The sequence below is a fragment of the Podarcis pityusensis genome, assembly GCF_964106645.2.
Source record: "Podarcis pityusensis genome assembly, chromosome: 6".
Lineage (NCBI taxonomy): Eukaryota > Metazoa > Chordata > Lepidosauria > Squamata > Lacertidae > Podarcis > Podarcis pityusensis.
Genome location: NC_138030.1, coordinates 54682320 through 54707349, shown reverse-complemented (window position 1 = coordinate 54707349; position 25030 = coordinate 54682320). Strand labels below are relative to the sequence as shown.

Here is a 25030-nt window from a genome sequence, read left to right as displayed (position 1 = left end):
AGCTTGGTTGTCCTAGGGGATTTTAACATCCATGCCGTCACGACCTTACAAGGGGCCGCTCGGGACTTCGTGGAAAGCATGGCCTCCATGGGGCTGTCCCTGAATAAGTCTGGCCCAACCCATAGCCACGGACATGCCTTGGACCTGGTGTTTACCTCTATGGATGTTGGTAATCTGACACTAAGTAAAAGCAAAACGAAAGAAGTGCCATGGTCAGATCACTTCCTGGTACAACTGGACTTCTCCTTGACCCTTCCCCTCTGCAGGGAGGTGGGACCGATTCAGATGGTCCGCCCCCGCCACTTAATGGATCCAAATGGTTTCCAAAGAGTGGTAGGGGATGTTTTATCCCATGTTGATGGCCTTTCAGTTCATTCCCTGGTGGCCCGCTGGAATGTGGAGTTAACAAGGGCTATTGACTGTTTGGCTCCGAAGCGCCCTCTCCGATTGCATGGAGCCCGGACAGCCCCGTGGTTTTCCCCGGAGCTGAGGGCGATGAAACAATCGTTGAGACGGCTAGAGCACCGGTGGCAGATAACTCATTCTGAAGCTGACCGGTCATGGGTTAGAGCTCAATGTCGAGCCTACCAAGTGGCGATAGCCGCCTCTATTGCATCTGCGGAGAACAGCAACAGGAGACTCTTTCAGGTGGTCCGCAATTTAGTGGAACCACCTGCTCCATCAGGGCCCAGTATGGGCCACATGATCTCCTGCAATGATTTTGCAAAGTTTTTTGCAGATAAAGTCGCTCAGATTCGAGAAGAGGTAGATTCCACCGTGGGAGCAGAGCCGGGGCGGGAGAGTGCTAGAGTCCTGTCTAGTCAAGTTGTATGGGATCAATTCCAATCTGTTACCCCCGAGGATGTGGACAGGCTGCTTGGACGAGTGAAACCAATCACTTGTCTCCTTGATCCTTGCCCATCCTGGCTTATAAAAGCTAGCCGGGAAGGACTGGGCGATGGGCTTCGTGGGGTGGTGAATGCTTCCCTCCCTGAGGGAGCCTTCCCAGACCCGCTGAAAGAGGCGGTTATTAAACCGCTTCTTAAAAAACCATCTTTAGATGCGGCCACGATGACCAACTATCGCCCAGTCTCAAATCTTCCATTCTTGGGCAAGGTGATTGAGCGAGTGGTTGCTGAACAACTCCAGGCACGCCTGGAAGAAGCGGACCATTTGGATCCCTTCCAGTCGGGATTCAGGCCTCATCATGGGACTGAAACTGCCTTGGTCGCACTGGTTGATGATCTCCGGCGGGCTAGGGACAAAGGTGAGAGGTGTTTCCTAGTTCTGCTGGATCTCTCAGCGGCGTTTGATACCAGCGACCATAACATCCTTCTGGACCGTCTTGAGGGGCTGGGGGCACTGTTATACAGTGGTTCCGCTCCTTTCTCCTGGGCCGTGTTCAGAAAGTGGTGGTGGGGGATGAGTGTTCAGACCCCTGGGCTCTCATTTGTGGGGTGCCTCAGGGTTCTGTCCTCTCCCCCATGCTTTTCAACATCTATATGCAGCCGTTGGGAGAGATCATCAGGGGGTTTGGGCTGGGTATTCATCAGTATGCGGATGATACCCAGCTCTACGTCTCTTTCAAATCAGAACCAGTGAAGGCGGTGAAGGTCCTATGTGAGTGCCTGGAGGCGGTTGGAGGTTGGATGGTGGCTAACAGATTGACAAGACAGAAGTACTGTTCTTGGGGGACAGGAGGCGGGCAGGTGTGGAGGATTCCCTGGTCCTGAATGAGGTAACTGTGCCCCTGAAGGACCAGGTGCGCAGCCTGGGAGTCATTTTGGACTCGCAGCTGTCCATGGAGGCACAGGTCAAATCTGTGTCCAGGGCAGCTGTTTACCAGCTCCATCGGCTGAGACCCTATCTGCCTGCGGACTGCCTCGCCAGAGTGGTGCATGCTCTGGTTATCTCCCGCTTGGACTACTGCAATGCGCTCTACGTGGGGCTATCTTTGAAGGTGACCCGGAAACTACAACTAATTCAGAACGCGGCAGCTAGACTGGTGACTGGGAGCGGCCGCCAAGACCATATAACACCGGTCTTAAAAGAACTACATTGGCTCCCAGTACGTTTCCGAGCACAATTCAAAGTGTTGGTGCTGACCTTTAAAGCCCTAAACGGCCTCGGTCCAGTATACCTGAAGGAGCATCTCCACCCCCATCGTTCTGCCCGTACACTGAGGTCCAGCGCCGAGGGCCTTCTGGCAGTTCCCCTCATTGCGAGAAGCAAAGCTACAGGGAACCAGGCAGAGGGCCTTCTCGGTAGTGGCGCACGCCCTGTGGAACGCCCTCCCTTCAGATGTCAAAGCGATCAACAATTACCTGACATTCAGAAGACATCTTAAGGCAGCCCTGTTCAGGGAAGTTTTTAATGTGTGATTTTAGTGTATTTTTTGTTTCTATGGAAGCCGCCCAGAGTGGCTGGGGAAACCCAGCCAGATGGGCGGGGTACAAATAAATTATTATTATTATTATTATTATTATTATTATTATTATTATTAAAATGTATTTACTTACATATTTTAAATATTTCTTAACTGCCCTTTGGAAGAAGATTCTAGGGCAGTGACAAAAAGTGCAAAAGCAATTCACACAGTATAGATACAATCTTTTTAAAAAACCTAAACAACAATAAATAATAAACTAAAAATACTAAAGCTAAGTAACAAAAGCATAGGCTCACAGAATTGTAGAGTTGGAAGGGACCACAAGGGTCATCTAGTCCAACTCCCCTCAGTGCAGGAATCTTTTGCCCAACATGAGGCGCGAACCGATGATCATGCGATTAAGAGTCTCATTCTGTAGCGACTGAGCTGTCACAGCAGTTCTAAGCAAAATTCCATCTCAAAATGCCCAAACAGGAAAGGCTTAACTTCGCTCCAGAGAGATTGTAATGTTGCCACTAGACATGTCTTTTTAGGGAGGACATGCCACAGTTGGGCTGCCACCACAGAAAAGGCCCTCTCCTGTGTGACAGTATCAACGACCTTTGTCCTTGTGGAAGCACAGAGTACAGTATCTACTACCTTTGTACCTCTGCAAAAGATCATAAGACATAAGCAGATTGGAATGGGAAGAGACACTCCCTCAGATACTGGGTCCCAAGTGGATTATTTGTTTATTTGATTTCTATACTGCCCTTATTCATAAGTGATCTCAGCACCTACACAAATATTTATACATTAAAATTGTAAAAGAGAGTATAACAAATTAAAAACAAATCTGAACTCCATACCAAATCAACAGCAGAAAGGGAGTCCTCAATTACAAACAGGCAACACTGGCTTTGTCTTCAGCTGGCACTAAAACTCATACAGTATTGGTGCCAGCCGTATTTCTGGCAGGAGAGCGTTCCACAGTTGGGGTGCCACTACAGACAATGCTCTGTCTTGAGTCACCATCCACTGTATCACAGTTCCTGATGGGACTTCCAAAAAGACCTCCCCTGCAGATCTAAGGACCCAGGCAGGTTGATATAGGGAGAGCTGTTCCTGCACATATTTGTCCCCCAATTTATTCACAGCTTTACATGTCAGCAGCAACCTTGAAGTGGACTGGTAGCATATAGGTAACCAATGTAAATTTTACAGGTCTCTGCCGTTCACAGCAACAACCAATGTGACCTCTGTTGCATTGGTAAGATTGGCAGGGTATGCAACCAATGTCTTTCTTTTGGGGTGGTACAGCTGATCAGGGCAGTGGTGTATCATGGGGGCCCCAGGTGTAAAATCATTAGGGATGCAAAATTTCACCAGGGCTGCCTCAATACAACTGCACACTTCTGTTGCAGAGCTCCGTTGAAAACAGCTTCTCCATGCAAACCAGAAAGTGACCTCTCCAGAAAATAGAATGGCTCTCCCCCCTCCCCTTATTTCTGTGCTTAAATGCATAAGCCATCTGTTTTCCTCCCTCCCTCCCACTAACCCACTCCACGCAGCCCCGGGCACTGGCAACCCACTCTATGTCACTGGATGAGGAACAGGTAGTTTTTCACTTACTGTGAAAAATTATCAGAAATTCACTCCCCAGGACACCCAAAGACTAAAACAAAAATAAACAAACAAAAATCCCACATGTTTTAAACAGCTTTGGCACAACCCAAAATTATATGTGAGAAGCCATTCTCTTACTTGTAATTAGTTACATTAAAGGGGCTGAGAATGAGGTAAAGAACTCCTTGACTTGTTTTATCACCCTTTGGTCAAGGCGTACTAACAGGAACTGCCTTAGAGACAAGTACCATCTTTTGCATGAAAATTGTGGTTCAACATGTGTGTATCATGCATGTATATATTTCCATTCTGGTTTCACTGTTCATTTTGCTGACAGTTTTAAGACAGTTTTTCAGTCATTTTGAGATTTTTCTTGCCGTTGCTTTAAAAAACTCCCTTGTAAAATGGTTGTCATCTCTTATCTTAAAACAAATACCAGCTTGCAAAAGAGTTTCTACTGCCTGATGCTGAAAATGCTCTTTATATTGATGTGGTAACTGCTCATTTAAACCATATTACAGCTCCTGAGTATTTTTCAGTTGCTATTGATGTGACAAATTCTCTTGCACAGAGGATTGCACCAATCAATAGCGTGTGCGTAAGCGCTTTAGCAACAAAACCTCACACTTTGGGATGTCAATTGAATCTGAACCTTTTTAGCAACATTAAATAAAGCATCCTTTACTTTTCTTTTGGTGCAGAAATGTCTAATTTAATCCGGCATGTATAAAAGGCTGGGCAATTTTGTGGTGGCAGTCTTAATAATGTGTCATATTGTAGCTAGTTTGAGTGTGACTGCTCTGTCCTTCACCTTCTAGTAACATTGATCTGAAAATACAAATTAACCCATTTCCTCTCTTGAGAAGATGGCACAAGGAGACCTAATGTGAGAGAATTGAAACCATAGTTCTTTTTATAACTGCCATTATTCCTCCAGGAATGAGCCGTGCCCCCTTAAAGCAACAAATCTATTTATTTTCCATTTAAACAGCCTTGATCCTGATTGCTGCTTTAGTCATAGCCAATTTCTAATCAACTGAAACTGGAGGTTTATTTTGCTTAAGCTCCATTGAAATATGGAAATACGTTTTTAGATTTCCTTCCCGGTCTTTCCTTGACCTTTTTCTGGGCTTGTTTCCACTTTCTGAATGGCTTACAGCTCTTCTTTGTATTAATTAAAGGATATGTGTTTTAATGAACCTTTGTTAGGTTTTCTTTTGTTCTCATACTTGTGCATTCATCTTAGATATGGAGCTCAGCTCTCTCTGGGCTTCATAGTGGCAAAGCCTAGTCCAGAGCCAAGCCATTTTACAGGCCCTTTCTCCATCTAGCAAAGCTTGCAGCTATTTACCTATCATGCCCAGTCACTGATTCCTATCCCATCATTGCTTGTCTACCAAATATAACTCTCTAGATCAGTTGCTATTCAGTAAATTCATTTCTGCCATGATAGATAGCCTCACTGCTGTTATCCATGCTCTGGTGGTTAATTCCCAGGCTGGCATTTGTGGGGATACCTTTGAAGACAGGCTGGAAGCTCCAAATAGTTCAAAATGTAACTTTCAGACTGCTAACAGGGACCAAGAGTTGGAATTTTATTACCCCAGTTTTGAAACAACTTTATTGTCTTCCCTGTTCTCTTCTGAGTTCAGTTCACTGTGCTGATACTTGACTTTAAGGTTCTATATGGCACTTCGTTTGTGTAAGGTAAACCATACCCTCCTGCCCACAAAACCATTCATTGAGGTTTGCCCACTCTCTCCCACCTTAGGACCTCCAGGAAGTGTCTAACCAGAGAAAAAAAGCCTGGATCCTTGCCTATGAAATGCCCACCCCAGAGATGCTCACCTGGTGCCTTCTTTGCTTTCATTCTAGTGCCAGATGAGGCTCTTCCTGTTTTCCCAGACTTTTAAAAAATGGTTAATTTTCAAAATATTACCTCTTGTGAGTCCTTATGAATTGGAGTTTTGCTCTGCTGTTGTATTATTATTGTTTATTGTTGTTGTTGTTGTTGTTGTTGTTGTCAATACTTGCATTGATCACTTTTGAAAGATGTCCACTGACCACTGGAGGGCAGGGTAAAAAGTTTTGCTAATTCAATCACCATCTTCTAAATTCCATAATTACAAAAAATAATAATAATAAATGGATTGAATGCTCCTTGGACAAGGAGCTTGCCCTTTTCACTCCAGTCTGTTGTTACATACAAATAGAAATCATGGCCATCAAATGGGCATGATTAGAAATTGAAGACAAATTTGCCCAAATTAAAATGCTCTTGGATTCATCTAGGATGTGTCTTAGGGCCCCCCCCCCCCAGTGCCATGGTAACAAGCATTCTTTTCTTTCACAGTTTCTGTAGTCTTGCTCCAACTGAGGTGAGATTAGATACTGCATCAATATGAGTACATTGGATTTCTCAATGTGACTGGAGGAACTTCCTATTCAGGGTTCCTGATAGTGTGGGCATGCAGAGGCTATTTCAGACATTCCTCTGTATGCTTGTAGAGCTGGAACCAGTGTATGTGAATGGGCATGCTCCTCCTCTATCTTTTAAGCATGTTGTTGTTGTTGTTTAGTTGTTTAGTGATGTCCGACTCTTCGTGACCCCATGGACCAGAGAGCTACAGGCCCTCCTGTCTTCCACTGCCTCCCGCAGTTTGGTCAAACTCATGCTGGTAGCTTCGAGAACACTATTCAACCATCTCATCCTCTGTCGTCCCCTTCTCCTTGTGCCCTCAATCTTTCCCAACATCAGGGTCTTTTCTAGGGAGTCTTCTCTTCTCATGAGGTGGCCAAAGTATTGAAGCCTCAGCTTCACGATCTGTCCTTCCAGTGAGCATGTTAGGGGTAATATTACTCAGAATCTTCTTTGGTTGTTTTGTTGTTAATTTATTATTATTTCTCACATTTCCTCCAAAAGGAATCCAGGGTAGCTAAAAATGATCTGGAATTTGATAACTAGGATTTTTACTTCTTCATTGAAAGACATTAGGCAAAATACATGCATGCATACATAATTTTATTTGTATGCCGCCTTTCAACAGTTCAAACCACGCTCTGGGCAGATTACAACCTGAGAAAATTACATCACTACAACATAACAAAAGTGGTCATAAACAATAAATAAAACATGGAAAAAGACAGAAGCAAACTGAACAATTTCCACATAAATCACAAGAAGGTCTGAAATAAAGATGCAACCGAACAACACCCCCCACCCTCAAAACACACACACACACACACACACACACACACACACACACACAAACACCAAACCCAAGAGTCTGTTCAGCAGCTTCTGCTTCTGTAGTTGGAGTCAGTCAGGGCCTCACCTTTACAGGCCAGGTGGAAATAAAACCTGAAATGTGGGAAGTATGTCCTCCCTGACTCACAGCCAATATAGACTCACAGCCAAACATCAGAGCAGCAGTGTTTTGTTATTTAATTTGTATTTTTAGGTGTTAGGGCAGTGTCAGTAGCACAACATGAAAGCAACCCCATTATATTCCCCACACAGCTCCATCTGCAGCACAACTGTACAATCAAATCAAAGGAAAGTGAATAGTAAAAGTTGATCACTTTTAAGAGACAGCAGAAAAGTGACTAGACTGTGCTTCATTTTCTTGTCATTTATTATAGGCTGTGGTGCTTAGGACTAGCAGGGCAGGTCCACCCCATCAAAATGTGGCACTGGGGCAAAACCTGGAACTAGCAGAAGAGATGTGGGATTATGATCAGGGCAAAGGTCCTGTCTGGTGTCCATTTTTGCACAGATTTAAATTTGGGCAACATTTCTATTTGTGTCTTGCGAAAGAGCTGAGATGGTTTGTGATGGATTGTAGGATTGCATAGAAACATTGGAAGCTGCCTTCTGCTGCCCATTGGTCCATTCAACTAAATTTTGTGTATACAGTGACTGACAGTGGTTCTCCAGGATTTCAGAAAGGGGTGGATCCCATTCCTACCTGGAGGTGCTGGGGATTGAACCTGGGACCTTCTGCTGGCAAAGAAGATGCTCTGCCATGGGGAAAAAGCTTCCCCAATGGAAAACGATGCAACCATATTAGTGAAAGGTCGGTAAAGAGAAAATAAGCAAATAATAGATAAATAATAATCTTGCAGCCGGGTCTGCCAAGAGATCAATGGACAATAAGTCAGTTTATTTAATCTTGCAGGTGAGCTCTTGCAAGAGCAGATCACTTTGATTTCTGCTCATTTGTTTGATCTTGCAACTGAACTCTTCTTACATTGGCAGCCACTTAGCTTTCGCTGCTATTCTTAAGGTTGTTCCCGATCTGCTCTTGCAACATAGGCAGTTCAGATTGCTTTTCCAAATGTGATGTACTGAGATTCTGACCATGTTTATAAAACAGGCAAGAACTTATCTTTTGATTCAATACAATTTAACTTAAGCCTAGCTGTAAGCTGTGTGTAAAGTGATTACTTGACCTAGGACAAAGAGACACTCTTGAAAGTGGTCCCCAAATCACCGAGAGGAATAGCACATTAGAAACTGTTGGTATGCAGAAGATGTGGGATGACTATGGATCCAGGAGAGGGAAGCATTTTATTTTATGTCTCCCTCATCCTCCTGACAAGCCGGAAGGGATGTGTATTAATAAAACCGTAAGCGAATTAACTTGCAGCTACTCAGTGTTAACCTAAGTCCCCAGGGAAAAAGAAGAAGCATTTATTTCAGGTTGTGCAGATCATAAACCTTCTGCCTTGTATAACATCCGTGCTCTGGTTACTAATGGACTCTTCCCCCTTTCATTCCTGATGTGGCCATTGAGCTGATGAATTGCACAGATTATACAGTGATAATGGATGGGGAAGGGGGATTTCAGCAGTCACTTTAAGCAAAACACGAACAGTAAATTTTGCTGATTCCCTCAAGCGCACCTGGAGGAGTAATGCTGTGTTGATGCAGAGGTGAGAGGAATTCAGGCATTTTAGGGGAAACGTGCTTTATGTGTGGGTCCTGCTTGAACCTGTTGAAGAAGCATTTAGTTCTGGCCTCATCAGCTGAGCTGCAATGGTTCCTGTTTCTACAAACTGTTCCCATAAATGTGTGTGTGCAAAATAAACAGGCAGTTACTTACTAATTTATTGCATGGGATCTAGGCATCTTCCCTCAAGACAGAACTACTGTTGTAGGGATTTTGAGTTTTCTGAACATTGCAATGCAGAGAAGGTGCTTGTCAACATTTCTGAGCATCGCAGTGGGGAGAAGGTGGCTATCAATGATGCATGTCTTTCTAGTGAGTAGAAGGTGTTTTTTCTTAAAGGTTTCTACATGTTGTTTGCTCCAGTATACCTGGTGAAGAAGATTTCAAAGTGCAGTCAAAGCCTGTAACTTGCTTACCAAAGACAGATAGGGGGATGAGTATTCATACCACAGGAACTGCTGTCTCAGACATCTACTTCTGACATCCTTCTTGCACCATTGCTATTATGATTGGAGTGTTTTTGAGTGAGCATCACAAGAATGTATTGAATTTTTATAGAGGCACATGTCAGAAATCCAGAGGGAGAGCTTCGGTGGAGTAGTTTGACCAGGAACTTGACCAGGAGGGCTCTGATCAATGGCCTCTTCCTCCCCCTCATCATCCTTTTCAAGGTCCTCAGTGTTGGAGGTCCTATGATACATAAGGGAGAAGACCTGAAAAACACTGAAGTTATCTGAACCAGCAGCCAGTCACCTCAGAAGAACATCTGTGTCATTTAGAACTGTGCCAATTGGATACAGCATTTTCTGAAGTTATGAATTTCACGTCATGACAAATATCTGGCTCATCTTTCAACAAAAGCTTAAATAGAGAACAATGCAAATGGATGCTGAGAATCGAATATCTGTTGGGAATATACGAGTTTATGTATTTATTAGCTAAGCTCTTGCATAACAGGGGAACGAATAACAAGGCAAATATTGATATTCATGTCTACTTGATGCAACAAAATAAAAGCAGGATTAATAAATTATGTTAAAATAAATTCACGTACATGTTGCACAGTGGCACCTTACAGTGATGTACTCAGTCTGGGAGAACAACAACCCCCAAATGCACATAATCATTATTGGTTCAGATATAATATCAAGTGTGCTGCTGGGCATCTGTATTGTAGCTTTTTGTATTAGAGATTTCATTAAACTCTTTTGTCGGAAGTCTTTTCATGCAAAGTTTTTCTCCCCCCTTTTCTCCTGTAACTTTCATTCCATCCAATTAATTTTTCCACATCTTTGAAGCTGAGCCAGGACCACTGAGACTTTGCCTGGACTCTCTGAGAAGCCACTGATAGTGGTACAGGTGTCACACTGGGCAACAGGGCTCCTTTAACTGCAGCAGGAAAAGGCAGGAAGGATATGAGAGCCCTTAAGCTCTTGGAGTTCATTGATTAGAACTGAAGAACTGGGAGAGACGATTGATGCAGGCCTTTCATTTTCATTCCATCCCCACACACCCTGGGAACACCCCATAAGCAAATACATTTATTCAGCAGCTCTGCACATATTAATATCTGTTTGCTGTGTAGCTGATGCCTAAATAAAATGAAGGAAAATATTGCGGAAGAACAACCATTCTCCCCTGCTGTTTGGTGGCTATTGTACAAAAGACTGGGAGAAAGTACGGCAGCAAAACTTTTACCCAGTAGCATGAAAATAATATTCCAAAGGATGGGCAAAGTAGCAATATCATACAGCTAACATCTGTTTTGCAGGCTACAACAAATGCCCTAGAAGCTGAAATTAGAGTTTGTTTTAGGTTTTTTCTTCTTGTGTGTGATGACACAAAACTGCATTGTATGGATGCATCTGACACTTGGTGCTGGTTTGCCCGCAACATTAAACTACATTTAAAAGTGTGCTATGGTTTAGTGAGCATGAGCTGCTGCCCCCTCACTCCTGACTGTTCCTTGTGGTGGGGGGAGACAAACATGCCAGAGTCTGGCGTGACTTAACATGTGGATCCAGGATCATGGTTTGCTGCACTCAAACAAATCATGAGTGGTAATCATAGCTTGGCTTCTGCCCATGATTTGTTTCAAGAGAAACAAACCATAAGCCCAGGTTTGCACATCACAGCATGCCCACAGGCAGATTTAGGAGAATGTGCCCAGTTTTGGTTGCGCTGGGTGCAGAGCCTTCCAGGTACTGCAGGGGACGCTACAACTGTGATGTAGAATGGAAGGCAAGAGCAGAGGGTGCCAAACTTTGGCATTGTGCAGGGCACTGCTGAAATTTGCGACCCCAGGGTCTACCACTGACATGCCAGGTGCTGGCTTGTTTGGACTTCTTTACGCTGGCCGGAGAACCCCTCCAGGAACTGGCTGCTTTTTTTGTTTGAGTTTATAGCAATGAGATGCTGAGAGAAACCAAAATCATCAGATATGCCCACCCCTAGTTACTAGTTGATTGAACCATGGTATTTTGGCTTCAGCCAGTACCATATGGGTCATCTATTTTTTGAAGCAAGCAAAATCCATTTTAATTTCAGCATCCCTGTTTCATCTGTTAGTTCCAAAAGTGAAACATTAAACTCTGTTCCTGCAGCAGCACTTTTGAAAGATTCCTGCTGGGAGAGTCCCGACAGCCTAATCAGAGACACTGTTAATGAGGTTCACCCTTAAGCAAACTGTGATTACACATGCAGCTTTTCCGGAGACTGTCTTGATAGCTGCTCTTCACTAATTTTTTTTTATAATTTTTTTTTGCATCACCTTGCATGGTGTTAGACCATTCAATGACTTTGAATATATCTGCTTATCTGCAGTTTGTAAGCCACCTCTCCAAATTATTTTAAGGTGTGGATTTGCTGACTGGTGAAAGCAAAGTACCTTTTCTAATTAAGATTTCATTCTTCCGCCACCTAATCTGAGGACTAAATCTCTCCTCTACCCACAATATGCCAATCTGAAACATCCTTAAAGATGCCCCCCACTTTCTTTAAATACTATTTTTCCTGGTTTTCCCTCCTCCCCACCCCTGATAGCCTAATATATCTTTAATGTTGCTTTCTGCCGCTTAATATTGAATATTAAGGATGACTTTAACGAAAACCTTTGGGGCATCTATTTGCAAAATGCACATGCATCTGCCTCTTAATTAAGGGTTGGACAGCCAATCTGGGAGGACAGACTGCATCACCACTGTGATAGAGGTGCACATATGCAGAAACAGAAAGGCAGAACTGTCCTGCTGATCTTCATCAGATTCCCCCGATATCTTTATGCACTTATATTGTTTTTTTATGGAACTGTGGCAATGTCTAACAGTTTTTCCTAATGTGCATCATCGTTATTGTACACAGATTAAGACTGCTGGATTGGGTCAATTTCCTTTTCCCTTGGTAGAAAGGAGGAAAAAGTTGTTCTTCATGTTCTGGTAGATTTTCAAGCATTTAAGAATACTCTTCATGCTAGCTCAGTATTTTTTTGCTGAAGACATACAGCTTTTTTTAAAAAATCATATATGCCTGTCTCCTGTGCTGTTCCATTCCATGCTTGACTGGAAATAGGAAAATCAGTAGTAGCATTGTTTTTCAGCAACTCCTCAACAAAGACAATTGCAACAAAAGCAAGAAAAATAAATTTTATTGAATTATTTTGAAACCATGCTGCTTGGTATTGAAAATGTCACCATTTCCCCTTCTCCTAAACAGTTCAACCATCTCTGTTTTCTACCCATTGCAAATACTATGTTTGGTGTCACAAAGTCAGCTCTAGCACATGCTTATCTGAATGAGCAATCTGTGTGAAATGAATAAGATCTTTTTCTCCAGCTACATAAATGATTCAGTCTTGCTGCTGCATCTCAAATGCTGTTCCTTCCTTCTTTTGTTTTTAAAGGACTCTATCAATGTTCTCTGCCTATGCCCTGTATTTCTATATTTTTTAAAAATGCTTTTTTTATGTTATGCCCTTGGAAGCTTGAAATTGAAATCTGTTCCTTACTTACCCAGAAATATATTTTGACTTTTCCGTCAGCAGACAGTGATAGTGGTTTGCTGTAATTCAGTAATTCATGAGAGCCCAGTTGTGGAAAGACTGTGCAAATTATTATGAAAATAGCAAATAGAAGTTAGGTGTTGTGCTGGCTTTCCTCCAATGAGATACAAAATAGGCGATACCTTTTATTGATCGGACGTCAGTTGGCAATAGGATACGCGTTTTCGGGATCACAAATCCACACTGAGCATAACTGAACTATATTCAAGGGATGCCCGAAAATTATGCAGGGCATTCTTAACATTCAAAATAGCCCTTGGGGTATCTGTATTCATAGAAATATTGTTGTGTGAATGTGTGTCTTATGCATCTCTGCTATCACCACCAGTTTCAGTGCTCTGAATATATGTATAAAATGGGATAGGAGAAATTGCTGCTGCTGAGATCTGGGGTGTTTTGGTTGACATATGCACAGCTCATGCATATACAGATATCACACTGACTACTGTGAGTGCAAAAAGCACCCCAATGTGTTCAAAATCAACTAGGTAGAAGAAAAGTTTTTTTATCAATGCAGAGATCTCTTGCTATGTAATACAGATACTGGCCTGATATTTAAATATATTTATGTGTGTGTAAGAAGAAAAGAAAGTGCAGTAGTGTCCTCCAAATGTTATGTTTGTCCTGTGCAACACTGTGATATGCAGCCCCGATCCTATGTTTGTCTGTTGGGCTGTAAGTCCTCATGATTTCAGTGGTAGGGTTGATGGTGGGACTAGCACACTAGTGGTGCCTAGTTTGTTAACAGCATTCCAGCTATTTTTGGGATTGAGTATGCAAGTAGTTGCCTGGTTTTTTTTAATCCCAGTATTTATTTTTGTGTATATTAAGTGATTAATTAATGGATTTGAAACCCACCCCCTTTTTCAGGGCATAGCTCTCCAGAGGTAGCTTATTGACATCAGGATAAAACAATTAAGTACAAAATAAACAACCCTGCCTCACACTAAAACAGCAGCAGCTAAAATGTCCAGCATGCAGCATTTCGGCAAAAAACAGTTTGAAGCAGAAATATCTTCATGTTTAAAGGCTAATGCAGATGCCACATGTGCCTTTCGAAGGAGACGGTTTGATACATATAGAGCCATCAGTGAAAAGTTCTTGTCTCTGGGGACTAACTACCAGTTTGGTGGATCTTACTGCCAGACTAGAGAGCAGGACTGAAGACTCTGGCAGGCTCATATGGGTGCAGGTAATCCTCCAAAATTCTGGCAAACAATTTAGGGACTTCTCTCAATCAACTGTGCAAGGTTCCCAATTGCACTCCTGCCAACCTAGCAGTTCGAAAGCATGTCAAAGTGCAAGTAGATAAATAGGTACCGCTCCGGCGGGAAGGTAAACGGCGTTTCCGTGCGCTGCTCTGGTTCGCCAGAAGCGGCTTAGTCATGCTGGCCACATGACCCGGAAGCTGTCTGCGGACAAATGCTGGCTCCCTTGGCCTATAGAGTGAGATGAGCGCCACAACCCCAGAGTCGGCCACGACTGGACCTAATGGTCAGGGGTCCCTTTACCTTTACCCAATTGCATGGAGTTCCAACACACATACAGTGGTACCTCGGGTTACAAACACTTCGGGTTACAGACTCCGCTAACCCGGAAGTAGTACTTCGGGTTAAGAACTTTACCTCAGGATGAGAACAGAAATTGTGCAGCAGTGGCGCAGTGGCAGCAGGAGGCCCCATTAGCTAAAGTGGTACCTCAAGTTAAGAATGGTTTCAGGTTAAGAACGGGACTCCGGAATGAATTAAGTTCATAACCAGAGATACCACTGTACAGCTATATGTATGTGAATGCCCCTTTGCAGACATCCAGCTGAATAGGCAGGCATGGTTCTCTTCCCACCTCCAGAATGAGGAATGCGGGTCTATATTAGAAAATAAGACTAGTGTCTCTTAACTAGTGATTTACGTAGCCAGTGGAGGAATGTTTGATAACTATTAAAACCAGGCTAATTTTTAAAATAGCTGTATGTGTGATGAAGACTACTTAAGTCCCTCCCCCCAAAAAATCTCAGCCAGTGGTGCATTTTCTTTTTCGTTTCATTTCTTGCCCACTTAGCTATTTATAGTGGAGGCTTGTGTTAGTTAGGCAAATCACCATTTATACGTTGTGTATATTTAAATGAACCCACACATGCAGCTATGCACAGACTGGTGCTTTCTCCCTCTGGCCTTACTGAGATTTGTGTGAAAGAGAAGAAAATAAACATTGAATCAAGGTATTTCTTGCTGATCTTAGAGGAATGCAGTGCATGCTGTGGAATGCCCCAGTTCTTCCTTGATGTTCGTGCCAGGAAGTTGCACTCCCACAAGTTAGGAGGGGGGAATGGGTGGGCACATGGGAAGGAGACATGTATCACTGCACATTTATTTTTATTTAACAAGAGAAAATGGAGGAGTGCTTTGTTAACTATCACTCGCTGTTTAAAATTGTGTCACTCATTCTACAAACGTCGACTCCACCATGTGGCCTTCAGCAGCTAATGCTGATCTCCCCACTCTGTCTGTGCTAAGAAACTCATTATTAAATATTCTTTTGTGAGTTCTCTTAGAGTTATAAGTCCACATAAGCAAAACGATGCAGAAAGCTGGCTGGGTGGAAATGCAGCCAAATGCCATGCCTCATTACCAAATTGCCCTGTGGGTTTGGAATGAATAAAAGCAAAATGAGAAATCTAATCAGGATGCCCTGCTCCTACAAAGCCACTAACTGCTGTGGTGCAAACTGCTGTTCATGCCATATCTGCTAACCCAGAATCCTGCATTGGCATGTGGAGCCCAGCTAACGAACTTGTATCACTTGCCATTTAAAAAGCCCTTAGCAATGCACTAGGTTTTGCTAATGATGTTGGCTCCTTTGGGGTTTTAGATGGCCTTGAGGATGCCACATAATGTTGGCACCATCTGGCCCACTTCTGCAAGTGGAACTCAAGCACTTTTGCACCGAATGCATAAGACGCGAGCATTAGCATAGCAACAGAAGTGACTGTCACTGGAGTCAGGTCCCAATAGTGTCAGGCCACCAGAAAAGTCCTTCCTCAAGCACAGTGATCCAGTCCTATATATAACTTGCATTGACATGAATGCTACAATTTCATGGCCAAAGTATAAAATAAAAAGACACCACATGGAGAGGGAAATGACATTTTAGTTTAACCTAAGGGGGGAAATAGCATGTCAAGCCCTGGTCTGGAGTGCCATTAGGGGGGGTCCCATTCACAACTTTCTTAATTTATGCTTCCAAAATTTTCATGAGAACTTTTTTATTATTTTTAATGCAAACCAATGTGGAAAAGTAGCAAGCCAAATTTAAGATTGGAGAAATTGGGAATTAAACTGGACATGTTTTTCCCATCCCTAAGTGCAGCTGATTTTGAAATCTGACAACCTCAGATAAGTTAAGTAGTGCTTAAATAATTCTTTTAATATAGGAAGCAAAGTGTTGATGTACAGTTTTAAGACTTTGGTTTTGTGGTTGTTGCATGCACGAGACTTTTCCTGCTACATGCTACAGACTCAGAAGTGTTCCAGCCAGCATTCATGCCTTCAAGTAAAGTGGCAACACAGTCCAATCATGCCCACTCTCCACTCTAATGGGGAGGGGCAGAGAGAGAGAGAGAGATGGTACTTTTATGCTCCCCTTCCCTTTTTCATTTTCAAATCCTGACCCTTCCCACTAGTGCCATTTGTGGATTTGCACTGGCAGGCTTTGTGTGGGGTATTATCTGTACATTCACCCAGTACTGATTCAGTGAACCAGCATTTCCTCACAAAGCAAAAGGGAAGTGTGTGCAGTTCTTTTTGTAATAAATCATGGGCATGAAAAAGGATTTCTTTAACTCCTTTAGCCCATTCTTCTCCATTTCTCTCACCTTCTGGGAATAGGCCTGTAAGAGACTCTGCAGGCATATAGTGGGTGCAGGAAATAAAAGACAGGGGAAATCAAAGGAAGAAAAGTCAGAGGTCCCAGCGATTTTCTATAGATTGAACACTCTTGAAAGCAAGGAAGGACTGTAAGAAAAATAAGCAAACCAAAAATAACACACATCTTCAGGCATGTTATTAAATCTTCCTTGACAATAGCAGGCAGCCAAGAGCTCTTTCAAGGGATAAATTATATGCCCAGGGTGAATCAGAGCTGCTTCTCACAAGATTTTTTCCCTAAGTACAAATCATACATGCATCACATCAGGGTGCATGATTGTTTCAAACACAACCTCCAAAATACTTGAAAGTGGGGGTCCAGTCTTTTCTTGGCCCCTTGCAAGTATTTGAAGGGAACCCCCCCCTCCCCATCTGAAGCAACTGTATATCTGAGTGAGGAAGGGAGGTTAGATTTTTCAATTGAAAAAGGACAGCCTTTCAGCTTGCTCAGGCCAAGATACCTGGGGAGAAGGGGACTGAAGAAACTGTTGGGTTCCCTACAGTGTGTTTTGCTGTGGGCTGATTCTCTCTCATCTTAATGCTGTCCCATTAGTAATAATAATAATAATAATAATAATAATAATAATAATAATAATAATTTATTATTTATACCCCGCCCTCCCCAGCCACTCTGGGCGGCTTCCATAGAAACCAAAAATACAGTAAAATATCACACGTTAAAAACTTCTCTGAACAGGGCTGCCTTAAGATGTCTTCTGAATGTCAGGTAGTTGTTTATCGCTTTGACATCTGCTGGAAGGCAGTTCCACAGGGCGGGCGCCACTACCGAGAAGGCCCTCTGCCTGGTTCCCTGTAGCTTTGCTTCTCGCAATGAGGGAACCACCAGAAGGCCCTCGGCGCTGGACCTCAGCGTCCAGGCAGAACGATGGGGGTGGAGATGCTCCTTCAGGTATACTGGACCGAGGCCGTTTAGGGCTTTAAAGGTCAGCACCAACACTTTGAATTGTGCTCGGAAACGTACTGGGAGCCAATGTAGGTCTTTCAAGACCGGTGTTATATGGTCTCGGCGGCCGCCCCCAGTCACCAGTCTAGCTGCCGCATTCTGGATTAGTTGTAGTTTCCGAGTCACCTTCAAAGGTAGCCCCACGTAGAGTGCATTGCAGTAGTCCAAGCGGGAGATAACCAGAGCATGCACCACTCTGGCGAGACAGTCCGCAGGCAGATAGGGTCTCAGCCTGGGTACCAGATGGAGCTGGTAAACAGCTGCCCTGGACACAGATTTGACCTGTGCCTCCATGGACAGCTGTGAGTCCAAAATGACTCCCAGGCTGCGCACCTGGTCCTTCAGGGGCACAGTTACCCCTGTGCCCCTTCCCTTCCAAAAGACCAAGAAATGGTCTGATTTAAAGGCAAGGCTTTTGGCACACGGGCCACAGTTAAAATCTAGAATATGGACAGAGCCATTCTGTTGGCATTCCAGTGCAGAATGCATTCCCCACTTCCAGTGCTTTGCCGTGGCATCTTGCAGTTCTGGAGAGCCAAGCTGGAGTGTTGCCCTGACTGTATACCACATGCCACAGCTGGGTTTCATGGCCTCCCAGCTCCTTTCAGGGTTACCAGATGGATATCTGTGCTGCTTATGACATTTATACTACAGATTGCCCCCCCATGTTTTAAAATACTAATATGCAATCTTACATATGCCTCCTCAAAAGTAAGTCCCATTCAGGACTTCCAGGTTAGCGCCATCGGCGAATGGCGGAGTTCCTCCAATCGGAGGAACTGGCTCCGTGGAAATTGGGTCTTCCCGCCGCGGCGAAGGTGGGGACCCGCTAGAAATACCAGGCGGAGGAAGCCTGGGAACGTGGGGTTCGGCAGGGCACCAGTAGCACCTCCCCTACTCACGGGGAACCCCATTTCGGGGTTCCAGAGTGAAGTGGGGTGAGCGGCGTGGTGCTGCGAACTGATTGCTACTTTTACGGAGTGAAGCCGCACAGCCATTGCCGGAGAGCGCTGACTTTTTCCTGTGGACAATTGGATTTAAAACAAGTACCCGTGAGTAGAAACGGAAAATTGGATCAAGAAATATCTTAATTTGGCACCGAAGCGGGAAGGTTCAAAACAGGAAGTCCGCCTTCCGCTTTTTGTATATAGACTGAAGCAAAAACCTTGTAAGCTAAAGCCTGGAAAGTCGTTAAAAAAGTCTAAATTTCCTTCATTTATAACTACCAAAACCCCCTTGGAAGCAGGAGAAAAGGGGGGGGGGGACTGCAGGAGAGGGAGTGAAGAAAGATAAGTTTCCACCGTCTCTAACCTGGGAACGGGGTGTCAGAGACAGAAATTGTTGGAGAGGTTTATTGACTGTGAATGGAATACTTTGACAGATAGCTAAAGAAGAGAAATAAACTGATTCCAATGTTGCCTTTTGCATTCTAAAGAAGCAAAATATCTGGAAAATGAAAGTAATTTTCCTTTGTTGGACTTGCCTTAAAAAGATGGATACAAATAGAAATTGTCTCCTCTAGAGGGAGTTTGCTAAATTGTTGCTGCAGTCTACTTGAGGACTCTACAGCTGTGAGATTAAGATCGTGGGACCAGTCCTTTTGACCTTGAAATAAATATGAGCTGGGAGGAAGTTTTGGTGCTTGCTTTATGCAAGACAAGTGCTTTGTTGGAACAGATGCATGAGAAAATGGACCTGATGAATGAGAAAACGGATTTGATGACTGTGGTGGTCAATAACTGTGGACAAACAGGGAATATTGATACAGAAACCACTCAGGGACCAACTCAGTAACCTGTATTGATTGGGCAAGTGCAGAAGATAATGGAGGAGGTTGCGGTTGCACCTCAAATAATACAAATGGAGAGATCCGAGGCCCTGCAGGAGCATAAGCCACTGTTACAAATGGAGAGATCTGAGGCCCTGCAGGAGCATAAGCCTCTGTTTTTGAAGATTGAAGTTGGAGTGGGCCAGGGGGAGTCTGGAGCTGAGGAGGTTCTTAACTTCGGAGGGACTTTGAAATATGCTCTTAAATATTTTTTGGATTACATTGATGACTGTGGGGAGTGGGACTGTGGGGAATGGGCTGGTTTGATGAAGGGAGATGGAGATAATTTTGGGCTGGAACCTCCCAGAGACCTACTCCTCAATGAGAAAGGAAAGAAATTAAGAAAGAGACCAACAAAAGACAAGGAAAAGTGCAGGTATAAACAAGAAGAAGAAGATCTGCAGAAGGGACATGGAAGATACTTAAGAGCCTCGGACATAAGATGGTTGATGGACTAGATGGAATGGACAGTAAGGACTGACATGACCCGAGACCAGGAAGAAGAGACGCTGGATGAAGATTGGAAGAAAAATTATAAAGAAAAAATTTTATTTAGGGAATTAGCCTAAAATTAATGACTATTAGGGAAAATGTTGGAATGAAACTATATGGCTTTAGTAGAAATGATATAAGGAGCTATGTATAATTGAGTATTAAGTTTCAAGCTCTAAAGTATTTTATGGTAAGATAAGGTTAAATAAATTAAGCCAATTTGAATAACAGAATATGGGGAAAGATGGAAAGGATTTGTTGAGTTAATTAATAGGTTAAATTGTTAAGATAGATTATTCAATAAAAATTGAGAAAGATGGAAAGAATTTGCTGAAATAACTAATTAAACTAGAATACAAAAAGGGAGGTGTGAGGAGGTCAATGAAACAAGCAAATGGAAGTTAAAGATATGTAACATGGGATTTGTGTCTTTTTTATCTTTTTGCTGTATTGTTGTATTGGTTTTTATGCTTTGTTTTTTTTCTTTTCTTCTTTTTTATGTATTGTAGTGTTGTTTCCTATTTTTCCTATTTTTCTGTAATTCTGAAACTTTTAATAAACATTATTTTTTTAAAAAACAAAAAACAAAAGTAAGTCCCATTCAGTTCAATGGGACTCCCTCCCTTATAACACTGCAGCCCTAAGACAACTGAATAGGAAATAAACTATTGTGCAAAACACATTCAGTTCAGGATCTACAGCTTAATTAGTCTGTGGATTACAAACTGTTTAATTTTCTATTTCAGCCTCCCTCTCCTTTACTTTCTCCCCATTTTTAGCTGGAGAATGTGTGGCTTAGTATTTATGAATGTTCTTTCTCTCTCCTTATTCCTTCTCAGACATTGGGGATTTTCATCAGACAGCTTTACAAGAACAAATCTCAGCTGTTTCCATAGATATGTTTAAATAATAGATTGTAATAGCCATTCACCTAGTATCAAGTGAAAGCTCTTTGCTTCTCTAGAAGCTCTAGAGTATAGTAGCAAAATGGCTTTTTTATTGTTTCATTTTACATATAGCAAAAGCTGTGACTTTGTGTGGTTCCTCCTTATTTTCAGGAATTTCTATATTGTACCCTTTGATATAAAACCCAAATCCATAATTAGGGCAGTACAAAAGTATTAAAGGATACAAAAGAGTGGGCAAGCTTTCGTGCCCCCAGATCTCTGCATCGGGATGTTAAAAACACAAGGTGGGGAAGAGAGAAAGGCTGCTGGTGTAAATCAAACTATCTTGGTCTTCCTTTGCTCAAAGTCTTGATGCAGTGTCTGGGAGTAGGTAGAAGACAATCAGATGAGACCCTTTTGGGCATATTAGGTTTCAAGCTGCGCACCAGCCTTATGGGAAGGAGAAGCACAAAACGTGCACCTATTACAACCAAAGTTGATTGTTAGAAGCCTTTAGTGTGACTCCCCCTATCCATTCCAAGAACACAGAATTACATGGAGTGAGATGAGTGACGGACTTTCAGCCTGCAATTGGTGTCAGTTTGGCAAGGCAGGAGTTCACCTGGAGTGGTGGGCGGCTGAAAGAAAAGTAGGTAGTGTGAGAAACCAAACTTCCATCACCACACACTCAAACTGGCCTCTTGAGTCCTGACGACTTGTCCTGTCTTTGTTTTTATAGGTGCTCCCTAATGGGCTTTGATTTAAACAGGCACTGGGCAGATCCCTCACCTTGGGCTCATCCCACTCTCCACGGTGTCAAGCAGCTCATTGTTCAGATGTACAACAATCCGGTGAGTGAGCAACCTCACACTGAAATAGTAGCTAAGCATCTATCTAAAACTGTTCTTTTATCTTCCGCATGCACCATCACACAGTGTCTTGATGATTCAAGAGCACATTGAGACATTGTGGCAATAATCCAGCACGGGCAATAATTCAGTAGGGTTGTGTTTTTTACTCAAACATGCTACTACAGCGCCCTGTCTTCTACTTCCTTGGTTCTTCTGCATATAACCTTTAGCTGCATGACCAGTTCCACATTGCACAGGTCTGATCAAGTCTCTGTTGCAATTCATCTGCTGTCTGGGAGACTATCTATTGCAGCCTTTCCCAACTTGGTGTCCTCCAGATGTTTGGGGCTACACATCTCATCAGGGTGACTCTTTTAGTCCAAAATAACTGTAGGGTACCAGGTTTGTGAAGGCTGATCTGTTGGAAAACACCTCCTGTGATTAGCATTGTAAAACTTCTGAAATGTCTCTTTCTATGGGACTACCAATGGTAATAAAGCCAAAGAACCTACCTATTTCATCAAGAGTTTGAAGCAACCTTTGTGATCACTCTATGCTGAATACATGGTCTGAATTGAACATGCTTGCTTTTGTAATGTTCTAGCTGCAAAAAGGGAGAGTGTTGCTCTAATAGACATAGCCCCAAATGCAAATTTTGAAATGGTGTTGCTGTTTAATGCAGTGCGGAGGCAGGTGTTGCTATGTGAAACTCAGAGCAGAAAGGAAATAACATTTGCAAATGTTACATAAACAGAAAATCAGTCAGATGCTTGGCCGGAGAAGCAGGGGTGTTTTGAAGGTGAAATTGCTGCTAATCAGGGAAGATGGATTAAGGAGCAAAGAAGAGTGGAAGACAGACAATTATTGAATATGTGACATCAAAGTGTGGAAGGATTATTGAGTATGTGACCTAAGAAAAACCTCTCAGCACAGATGGAGGTGGATTTGAAAATATAAAATAAATAACAGACATTTTCTGAGAAGTGTAATGGGATTTTATAGATGGCTCTTGTTGAGTAAAATTCCTGATGCTCCATCTCACACTGACAGCTTCCCTTTCAGGGAATAGCAGTGTATTAAAGCAAATATTGCTACCATTCCTTTTTGTGGGGTGGGGGGTAGGTTGTATCAGATCACACATATATCCCTTCCTTCAAGGACTGAAAGCAGCCACTGGATCACTATTACAATTCATTGACTAAATCCTCATACTGCTCCAACATGGGATGGATTAACATGACAACATATTTGGGATTGAAATGGCCACAACTTGAAACTATGAAAAATAGTGAAAAAATGTGGTCACATGAGTCCACTGTTGGCTCCGAATCCCCACCTTGGTGTACAAAAAATAGTCTTAGCTGGACGGTAGCTTTACATATTTATTCTAAGAAACATTGCAAGGTGGCTCTGCCATTTGCAGTAGGATGCTTTATCTGATTAAAAAAGAGAGAGGAAAGGTCTTATTTTCAGGAGACACATTACATTCTATTGGGGGAAAAACTAATCCACTAACTTGCATGCAAGTGGTCTGCAGTTTGCAGCCAATCCATATCTCACAACCTGAGCCCATTTCAAATGATAGCATTGCTTAAATTACCTCCCACTTTTGCACCACTTCTGTGATTCCTGTTCATCACCAAATAACTCATATTCAAGAATAACACTCTGGTCTCATGAATGCACAGACCCCGCTGGTGCCTGACATAAATTTCCCTTTTGTCAGGGCAGCAAATTGTGTCCATTTTCAGGCTCTGCTTCCACTCTTGAAATGATGCTATTAGCATAGTCATCAATGTGAAACTGTGCAGTGGACGAATAAAATATAATAATAGACTTGGCAGGGGTTTTGTGTCTAAATTGCACACTTGAGCTCTCTATACTATGAGTCTACAAGTGGTATCATCTCATCTAACATTTGGATGGTTGGAAGCAATTGTTTTCTGCTCAGTATACCTCCTTCCCCTCCCCCATTTCCACTCCAAATAATTCCATATCTCTCAATAGTAAATATATTGTGGCCATTTTGAATATGAATAAATGAAGCAGACTACGTTTGCATTTTGCCCTAGATAACCAGTAAATAGATGGTGTCTCATTTTTCTCTGAGGGCCTTAACCACACATGACACTGATGTGCAATTATGTTTTAAAATTAAATACCAGATGTGGGAGAGAGCCATTGTTACCAAGTCTGCAGTGTATGTAGATGTGTATCTGCAAGGCAATCAAACATTAGGATGGTAATGGAGGTGGAGGTTGCAGGTGCCTTCCCCTGCCCATGACTGGCAACCCTTTACATTTCTCCACATGTTCTTGACAGCCATGATGTCAGATTCCCCGCAAAGCAAGTAGTACTGGGGGCTGGAAGCTAGTGTTGACATTTCCCCACCCTCCAGAGGGATCAGTGCTCCTGAGTGCTTCAGGGCAGCTTGGAGTGCTCTGCCAGCCTCTGTTAGGTGTGTTTGTGGCTGCTGCTGGTCCTCCACATATGAGATGGGGGTATTATTGGGGCTTCCCAAACTGACTCTGTGGCTGCTTCTCCCTGTGGGTCAATGCTGCTACTGCTCCTTATTTTCCAGGGTGCGGCTTCTACTGTGTTCACATTGGTTTTGACTCAGACAGCTGAGCCCCTAGCTGAGTTGGGATGGGGGGCCTATGATGGTGAGCTAGGTTTGAGGCCACTGTGTGGCCCAGAACCAGCTGGCTGAGCCAGAGATCTGCTTACGATTGTGCCATAAATTAGTTATGTTGAATTTCCACTGAAATCAGTGGACCAAGTTGTGTCTTGAGTAGTTTACCCCATTGCTTTTAATGGCATCTAAGTCTGGATCCAACCTGTAGTGCACCTCCTTTCCTTTCCTTTCCTTTCCTTTCCTTTCCTTTCCTTTCCTTTCCTTTCCTTTCCTTTCTTTTCCTTTCAAGATAAACAAATATGACAACAATAAGCAAGGGTTCAACAATTGTTCATGCAAATCGTGTTTCTCACTTGACTGTCTGCTAATCACACAATGTATGTATACAAAATAGGTTCATGAAAAAGTAACTATCAAAGCACATATAAATTTATACTTTAAAAGGTA

The 25030-nt window shown here is 43.0% G+C and overlaps 1 protein-coding gene across 1 annotated transcript in view; it reads left to right on the top strand.

The window, feature by feature from the left end:
• The window catches only part of BEND5 (BEN domain containing 5), a 728817-nt gene that overhangs the window by 592110 nt on the left and 111677 nt on the right, over positions 1-25030 (top strand). Inside the window, exon 9 of the mRNA XM_081009445.1 lies at positions 21837-21948. Within this exon, the coding sequence (XP_080865571.1) occupies positions 21837-21948 (112 nt within the window). The remainder of the gene's footprint in view (positions 1-21836; positions 21949-25030) is intronic.